This window comes from Oncorhynchus kisutch, unplaced genomic scaffold, assembly GCF_002021735.2.
Source record: "Oncorhynchus kisutch isolate 150728-3 unplaced genomic scaffold, Okis_V2 Okis07a-Okis12b_hom, whole genome shotgun sequence".
Taxonomy (NCBI): Eukaryota; Metazoa; Chordata; class Actinopteri; order Salmoniformes; family Salmonidae; genus Oncorhynchus; species Oncorhynchus kisutch.
Genome location: NW_022261984.1, coordinates 11,951,603 through 11,961,602, shown reverse-complemented (window position 1 = coordinate 11,961,602; position 10,000 = coordinate 11,951,603). Strand labels below are relative to the sequence as shown.

Here is a 10,000-nt window from a genome sequence, read left to right as displayed (position 1 = left end):
TATTCCCTATATAGTGCACTACTTTAGACCAGAGCCCTATTCCCTATATAGTGCACAACTTTAAACCAGAGCCCTATTCCCTATATAGTGCACTACTTTAGACCAGAACCCTATTCCCTATATAGTGCACTACTTTAGACCAGAGCCCTATTCCCTATGTAGTACACTACTTTAGACCAGGGCCCTATTCCCTATATAGTGCACTACTTTAGACCAGGGCCCTATTCCCTATGTAGTGCACTACTTTAGACCAGAGCCCTATTCCCTATATAGTGCACTACTTTAGACCACAGCCCTATGGGAGAGTCCTATTGGTCCTAGTCCAAAGTAGTGCACTACATAAGGAATAAGGCTCTGGTTCACTATGTAGCGTCCTGGTCCAAAGTAGTGCACTACATAAGGAATAGGGAACTAGTTCACTATGTAGGGTCCTGGTCCAAAGTAGTGCACAACATAAGGAATAGGGAACTAGTTCACTATGTAGGGTCCTGGTCCAAAGTAGTACACTACATATGGAATAAGGCTCTAGTTCACTATGTAGGGTCCTAGTCCAAAGTAGTACACTACATATGGAATAAGGCTCTAGTTCACTATGTAGCGTCCTGGTCCAAAGTCGTGCACTACATAAGGAATAAGGCTCTAGTTCACTATGTAGGGTCCTGGTCCAAAGTAGTGCACTACATAAGGAATAGGGAACTAGTTCACTATGTAGGGTCCTAGTCCAAAGTAGTGCACTACATAAGGAATACATTTGGACATACATATATCAGAAATGACCTTGCAACCGCCTAGCAACCGCCTAGCAACCAGGCTAAACTATGTGGTTGATAGGCAACCGATTGGCTCTAGGGCCCTGGTTACAAGCACTACAGGTAGGGAACATAGTGTCCACTATAGGTAGGGAACATAGTGTCCACTATAGGTAGGGAACATAGTGTCCACTACAGGTAGGGAACATAGTGTCCACTATAGGTAGGGAACATAGTGTCCACTATAGGTAGGGAACATAGTGTCCACTATAGGTAGGGAACATAGTGTCCACTATAGGTAGGGAACATAGTGTCCACTATAGGTAGGGAACATAGTGTCCACTATAGGTAGGGAACATAGTGTCCACTATAGGTAGGGAACATAGTGTCCACTATAGGTAGGGAACATAGTGTCCACTACAGGTAGGGAACATAGTGTCCACTATAGGTAGGGAACATAGTGTCCACTATAGGTAAGGAACATAGTGTCCACTACAGGTAGGGAACATAGTGTCCACTATAGGTAGGGAACATAGTGTCCACTATAGTTAGGGAACATAGTGTCCACTATAGGTAGGGAATATGCAGGCAGTACATCTGTAGTGAGTGCAGCCCAGTCACCACAGAGAACACAGTCACTATAGGTAGGGAACATAGTAGTAGTGAGTGCAGCCCAGTCACCACAGAGAACACAGTCACTATAGGTAGGGATTATAACATAGTGTCCACTATAGGTAGGGAACATAGTGTCCACTATAGGTAGGGATTAAGCAGGCAGTACATCTGTAGTGAGTGCAGCCCAGTCACCACAGAGAACACAGTCACTACAGGTAGGGATTATAACATAGTGTCCACTATAGGTAGGGAATATGCAGGCAGTACATCTGTAGTGAGTGCAGCCCAGTCACCACAGAGAACACAGTCACTATAGGTAGGGAACATAGTAGTAGTGAGTGCAGCCCAGTCACCACAGAGAACACAGTCACTATAGGTAGGGAACATAGTGTCCACTATAGGTAGGGAACATAGTAGTAGTGAGTGCAGCCCAGTCACCACAGAGAACACAGTCACTATAGGTAGGGAACATAGTGTCCACTATAGGTAGGGAACATAGTGTCCACTATAGTTAGGGAACATAGTGTCCACTGTAGGTAGGGAACATAGTGTCCACTACAGGTAGGGAACATAGTGTCCACTATAGGTAGGGAACATAGTGTCCACTACAGGTAGGGATTATAACATAGTGTCCACTATAGGTAGGGAACATAGTGTCCACTATAGGTAGGGATTAAGCAGGCAGTACATCTGTAGTGAGTGCAGCCCAGTCACCACAGAGAACACAGTCACTACAGGTAGGGATTATAACATAGTGTCCACTATAGGTAGGGAATATGCAGGCAGTACATCTGTAGTGAGTGCAGCCCAGTCACCACAGAGAACACAGTCACTATAGGTAGGGAACATAGTGTCCACTATAGGTAGGGAACATAGTGTCCACTATAGGTAGGGAACATAGTGTCCACTATAGGTAGGGAACATAGTGTCCACTATAGGTAGGGAACATAGTGTCCACTATAGGTAGGGAACATAGTGTCCACTATAGGTAGGGAACATAGTGTCCACTATAGGTAGGGAACATAGTAGTAGTGAGTGCAGCCCAGTCACCACAGAGAACACAGTCACTACACATAACAACAGTAAAACAGGGTCGTTCTGAATTCCAACTGAAGGCAGGTCAATTCACGTCCTAAATTTAAATTCCAATTGCAAAAAGGCCATTTATTTTCAACGACTTCTCAATAAACTGAAACGTAAAAGAGATTTATTTAGTTTAAATCGAAATCACTTCCTGCATTGACTTTGACTATCTTTTTAATTGGAATTGACCCCCCTCCCCAACTCTGAAAAAACAAAAACAACTCTGGTCCATGACTCCGCCTCCTCACTGCATGACGACGTGGGGCTCTATGTGGAAAAGCAGCTCGTCGTCGCCGCGACGAACCTCCAGGAGGAGGGGCCCGTCGCCTAGCAACGCCCCCTGCAGCTCGTCGGTGGTCCTGAGTGGGCGGCCGTTCAGCTTGAGGATCACGTCACCGGCCTCAATCCCGCCCCTTTTGTAGAAAAAACGAGAGTTTCTCATTGGTCGTTGGTTCCTAAAGAAGGCTTCTTCCATATTGGTACAGTGATGGCTCAACTTTGCCCTTTGATAGGCTAGCTAGCTAAACTACGTTTTGGATATAATGGATAAACCTATTGCAGTAATCCATTCCTCCTTTCTCTCCAATCAGGGCCTTGAGGTGTGTCACTGTGTGTGTGTGTGTGTCCGTGTGTCCATGTGTGTCCATGTGTGTGTGTGTGTGTGTGTGTGTGTGTGTGTGTGTGTGTGCGTGCGTGTCACTGTGTGTTTGTGCATCTTTGCATACATGTGTGTGCGTGCCTGCGTGTGCGTAAGAGTGCGTGTGTCCGTGTGTGTGTGTGTGTGTGTCCGTGTGTGTGTCTGTGTGTGTGTCCGTGTGTGTGTGTGTGTGTGTGCGTGCATGCGTGTGTGTGAACACCTACCTGTGTGCGGGGGACTCCGGTATAACCTGATGGACCAACACTCCACTGGTGACATCATCAGGGAAGTCAGGATTCTGCCTCTTCATCTCCTCCACGAGACTACAGTATAAATATACATTAATTAGATTAAAGACCTCCTCTACCAGACTACAGTATAAACATTAATTAGATTAAAGACCTCCTCTACCAGACTACAGTATAAATATACATTAATTAGATTAAAGACCTCCTCTACCAGACTACAGTATAAATAAACATTAATTAGATTACTCCTCTACCAGACTACAGTATAAACATTAATTAGATTACTCCTCTACCAGACTACAGTATAAATATACATTAATTAGATTAAAGACCTCCTCTACCAGACTACATTATAAATAAACATTAATTAGATTACTCCTCTACCAGACTACAGTATAAATAAACATTAATTAGATTAAAGACCTCCTCTACCAGACTACAGTATAAATATACATTAATTAGATTAAAGACCTCCTCTACCAGACTACAGTATAAATAAACATTAATTAGATTAAAGACCTCCTCTACCAGACTACAGTATAAATAAACATTAATTAGATTAAAGACCTCCTCTACCAGACTACAGTATAAATATACATTAATTAGATAAAGACCTCCTCTACCAGACTACAGTATAAATAAACATTAATTAGATTACTCCTCTACCAGACTACATTATAAACATTAATTAGATTAAAGACCTCCTCTACCAGACTACAGTATAAATATACATTAATTAGATAAAGACCTCCTCTACCAGACTACAGTATAAATATACATTAATTAGATAAAGACCTCCTCTACCAGACTACAGTATAAATAAACATTAATTAGATTACTCCTCTACCAGACTACATTATAAACATTAATTAGATTAAAGACCTCCTCTACCAGACTACAGTATAAATATACATTAATTAGATAAAGACCTCCTCTACCAGACTACAGTATAAATAAACATTAATTAGATTACTCCTCTACCAGACTACATTATAAACATTAATTAGATTACTCCTCTACCAGACTACAGTATAAATAAACATTAATTAGATTACTCCTCTACCAGACTACAGTATAAACATTAATTAGATTACTCCTCTACCAGACTACAGTATAAACATTAATTAGATTAAAGACCTCCTCTACCAGACTACAGTATAAACATTAATTAGATTAAAGACCTCCTCTACCAGACTACAGTATAAATAAACATTAATTAGATTACTCCTCTACCAGACTACATTATAAACATTAATTAGATTACTCCTCTACCAGACTACAGTATAAATAAACATTAATTAGATTACTCCTCTACCAGACTACAGTATAAACATTAATTAGATTACTCCTCTACCAGACTACATTATAAACATTAATTAGATTACTCCTCTACCAGACTACAGTATAAACATTAATTAGATTAAAGACCTCCTCTACCAGACTACATTATAAACATTAATTAGATTACTCCTCTACCAGACTACAGTATAAACATTAATTAGATTACTCCTCTACCAGACTACAGCATAAACATTAATTAGATTACTCCTCTACCAGACTACAGTATAAACATTAATTAGATTACTCCTCTACCAGACTACAGCATAAACATTAATTAGATTACTCCTCTACCAGACTACAGCATAAACATTAATTAGATTACTCCTCTACCAGACTACAGTATAAACATTAATTAGATTACTCCTCTACCAGACTACAGCATAAACATTAATTAGATTACTCCTCTACCAGACTACAGCATAAACATTAATTAGATTACTCCTCTACCAGACTACAGTATAAACATTAATTAGATTACTCCTCTACCAGACTACATTATAAACATTAATTAGATTACTCCTCTACCAGACTACAGTATAAATAAACATTAATTAGATTACTCCTCTACCAGACTACAGTATAAATAAACATTAATTAGATTACTCCTCTACCAGACTACATTATAAACATTAATTAGATTACTCCTCTACCAGACTACAGTATAAATATACATTAATTAGATAAAGACCTCCTCTACCAGACTACAGTATAAATAAACATTAATTAGATTACTCCTCTACCAGACTACAGTATAAATATACATTAATTAGATTACTCCTCTACCAGACTACAGTATAAATATACATTAATTAGATTACTCCTCTACCAGACTACAGTATAAACATTAATTAGATTACTCCTCTACCAGACTACAGTATAAATAAACATTAATTAGATTAAAGACCTCCTCTACCAGACTACAGTATAAATAAACATGAATTAGATTAAAGACCTCCTCTACCAGACTACAGTATAAATAAACATTAATTAGATTAAAGACCTCCTCTACCAGACTACAGTATAAATAAACATTAATTAGATTAAAGACCTCCTCTACCAGACTACAGTATAAATAAACATTAATTAGATTAAAGACCTCCTCTACCAGACTACAGTATAAATAAACATTAATTAGATTAAAGACCTCCTCTACCAGACTACAGTATAAATATACATTAATTAGATTACTCCTCTACCAGACTACAGTATAAATAAACATTAATTAGATTAAAGACCTCCTCTACCAGACTACAGTATAAATATACATTAATTAGATTAAAGACCTCCTCTACCAGACTACAGTATAAATAAACATTAATTAGATTAAAGACCTCCTCTACCAGACTACAGTATAAATAAACATTAATTAGATTACTCCTCTACCAGACTACAGTATAAACATTAATTAGATTAAAGACCTCCTCTACCAGACTACAGTATAAATATACATTAATTAGATTAAAGACCTCCTCTACCAGACTACAGTATAAATCAACATTAATTAGATTAAAGACCTCCTCTACCAGACTACAGTATAAATAAACATTAATTAGATTAAAGACCTCCTCTACCAGACTACAGTATAAATCAACATTAATTAGATTAAAGACCTCCTCTACCAGACTACAGTATAAATTTACACATTATTTTCCACCATCATTTGCAAATAAATTCATTAAAAATCCTACAATGTGATTTTCTGGATTTTTCTCTCATTTTGTCTGTCATAGTTGAAGTGTACCTATGATGAAAATTACAGGCCTCTCTCATCTTTTTAAGTGGGAGAACTTGCACAATTGGTGGCTGACTAAATACTTTTTTGCCCCTACTGTATATATGTATGTACATATATGGGCCTGGAGAAATGGAACCACTGCCTCATCCATAGACAGAGGTATGGATGAGAGGCACTGACTATCCACAGATATAAATATAATATAGAGTATAAATATAGAGTGAACCTCTTTAGAATCTCACATGTTTAATTTATGCTTTTCTCCGTTGACTAAAACTGTTGTTAAAAAATAACCGCCTCCAAATTTCTAAATTAAAAGTTCCAAATTAATTCTGTCAGATTTTAGTGAGGTTTATGGTCATTTTTAGGGCCTATAGAACTATATTATTAGTAAGTTACATCAATATCACAACAGGGCAGGAAAAATAGTGTGTGTGTGTTATACCCATCTGTGACAGTGAGCATCTTAATGCCAATCAGACGCTTCTTCTTCACTCCTGTTGTTACTGATGAAAGAAAAGCACATTATGAAATCACTATTCTATTTATTTACACATTCCTGCACAGGTGTGTGTGTGTGTGGGTGTGTGTGTGTGTGTGTGTGTGTCACCTGCATCTGACTGGGGTTCTGGAATACGGTAATGACCACTCAGCATTCTGTGGTTACCTAGACAACAACAGACACACACACACATTAGACGCACACACACACACACACAAAACCACACACACACACACACACACAGACAGACCTGCACTGTGTTTGTTGTGCTGTGACTCAGTGAGAAAGCGTCTGATCCGGTCTGAAGGAATGGCGAAGGAGATTCCTGCTGTCACCTTGAGAGTATTGATGCCTATCACCTCCCCGTCCTGTACACACACACACAGAGAGAGAGAGAGACACACACACACACAGGTAAGCTACAGAAGGGTTGATAAAGAGCGTGAATATACCAGACTACTCATTATACAGACAACATTGGTTAGTACAACCACCTCTAACTTCCTCCATGCTGGACACAGAGACATAAACATGGTGGACACAGAGACATAAACATGGTGGACACAGAGACATAAACATGGTGGACACAGAGACATAAACATGGTGGACACAGAGACATAAACATGGTTGACACAGAGACATAAACATGGTGGACACAGAGACATAAACATGGTGGACACAGAGACATAAACATGGTGGACACAGAGACATAAACATGGTGGACACAGAGACATAAACATGGTGGACACAGAGACATAAACATGGACACAGAGACATAAACATGGTGGACACAGAGACATAAACATGGTGGACACAGAGACATAAACATGGTGGACACAGAGACATAAACATGGTGGACACAGAGACATAAACATGGTGGACACAGACATAAACATGGTGGACACAGAGACATAAACATGGTGGACACAGAGACATAAACATGGTGGACACAGAGACATAAACATGGACACAGAGACATAAACATGGTGGACACAGAGACATAAACATGGACACAGAGACATAAACATGGACACAGAGACATAAACATGGACACAGAGACATAAACATGGTGGACACAGAGACATAAACATGGTGGACACAGAGACATAAACATGGTGGACACAGAGACATAAACATCCTGAAGTATCCCTTTAACCATTCATTAGATTCAGCCCTTCATTGACCTATAGATTCAGCCCTTCATTGACCTATAGATTCAGCCCCTCATTGACCTATAGATTCAGCCCTTCATTGACCTATAGATTCAGCCCCTCATTGACCTATAGATTCAGCCCCTCATTGCCACATCCTGAAGTATCCCTTCAACCATTCATTAGATTCAGCCTTCATTGACCTATAGATTCAGCCCTTCATTGACCTATAGATTCAGCCCCTCATTGACCTATAGATTCAGCCTCTCATTGATCTATAGATTCAGCCCTTCATTGACCTATAGATTCAGCCCCTCATTGATCTATAGATTCAGCCCCTCATTGACCTATAGATTCAGCCCCTCATTGACCTATAGATTCAGCCCCTCATTGACCTATAGATTCAGCCTCTCATTGACCTATAGATTCAGCCTCTCATTGACCTATAGATTCAGCCTCTCATCGACCTATAGATTCAGCCCGTCATTGATCTATAGATTCAGCCCTTCATTGACCTATAGATTCAGCCCTTCATTGACCTATAGATTCAGCCCCTCATTGACCTATAGATTCAGCCCCTTATTGACCTATAGATTCAGCCCCTCATTGACCTATAGATTCAGCCTCTCATTGACCTATAGATTCAGCCCTTCATTGACCTATAGATTCAGCCCCTCATTGATCTATAGATTCAGCCCCTCATTGACCTATAGATTCAGCCTCTCATTGACCTATAGATTCAGCCTCTCATTGACCTATAGATTCAGCCTCTCATTGACCTATAGATTCAGCCCCTCATTGACCTATAGATTCAGCCCGTCATTGATCTATAGATTCAGCCCCTCATTGACCTATAGATTCAGCCCCTCATTGACCTATAGATTCAGCCCGTCATTGATCTATAGATTCAGCCCTTCATTGACCTATAGATTCAGCCCCTCATTGACCTATAGATTCAGCCCCTCATTGACCTATAGATTTAGCCCCTCATTGACCTATAGATTCAGCCCCTCATTGACCTATAGATTTAGCCCCTCATTGATCTATAGATTCAGCCCTTCATTGACCTATAGATTCAGCCCCTCATTGACCTATAGATTCAGCCCCTCATTGATCTATAGATTCAGCCCTTCATTGACCTATAGATTCAGCCCCTCATTGACCTATAGATTCAGCCCCTCATTGACCTATAGATTTAGCCCCTCATTGACCTATAGATTCAGCCCCTCATTGACCTATAGATTTAGCCCCTCATTGATCTATAGATTCAGCCCTTCATTGACCTATAGATTCAGCCCCTCATTGACCTATAGATTCATCCCCTCATTGATCTATAGATTCAGCCCCTCATTGACCTATAGATTCAGCCCCTCATTGACCTATAGATTCAGCCCCTCATTGATCTATAGATTCAGCCCCTCATTGACCTATAGATTCAGCCCCTCATTGACCTATAGATTCAGCCCTTCATTGACCTATAGATTCAGCCCCTCATTGATCTATAGATTCAGCCCCTCTATAGATTCAGCCCCTCTATAGATTCAGCCCCTCATTGATCTATAGATTCAGCCCTTCATTGATCTATAGATTCAGCCCTTCATTGACCTATAGATTCAGCCCTTCATTGACCTATAGATTCAGCCCCTCATTGACCTATAGATTCAGCCCTTCATTGATCTATAGATTCAGCCCTTCATTAGATTCAGCCCTTCATTGATCTATAGATTCAGCCCCTCATTGACCTATAGATTCAGCCCGTCATTGATCTATAGATTCAGCCCCTCATTGATCTATAGATTCAGCCCCTCATTGACCTATAGATTCAGCCCCTCATTGACCTATAGATTCAGCCCCTCATTGACCTATAGATTCAGCCCCTCATTGACCTATAGATTCAGCCCTTCATTGACCTATAGATTCAGCCCCTCATTGACCTATA

The 10,000-nt window shown here is 39.8% G+C and overlaps 1 protein-coding gene across 2 annotated transcripts in view; it reads right to left on the bottom strand.

The window, feature by feature from the left end:
- Positions 1-477: 477 nt before the first annotated feature.
- LOC109888014 (serine protease HTRA3) overlaps positions 478-10,000 on the bottom strand; it is an 18,816-nt gene continuing 9,293 nt past the window's right edge. For both annotated transcript variants that reach the window (XM_031815047.1, XM_031815045.1), the window contains 5 exons: positions 7,161-7,278; positions 7,019-7,075; positions 6,854-6,914; positions 3,309-3,407; positions 478-2,860 (listed from right to left, as the gene is read on the bottom strand). In XM_031815047.1, coding sequence (XP_031670907.1) covers positions 2,692-2,860; positions 3,309-3,407; positions 6,854-6,914; positions 7,019-7,075; positions 7,161-7,278 — 504 coding nt within the window. In that variant the 3' untranslated portion in view covers positions 478-2,691. The remainder of the gene's footprint in view (positions 2,861-3,308; positions 3,408-6,853; positions 6,915-7,018; positions 7,076-7,160; positions 7,279-10,000) is intronic.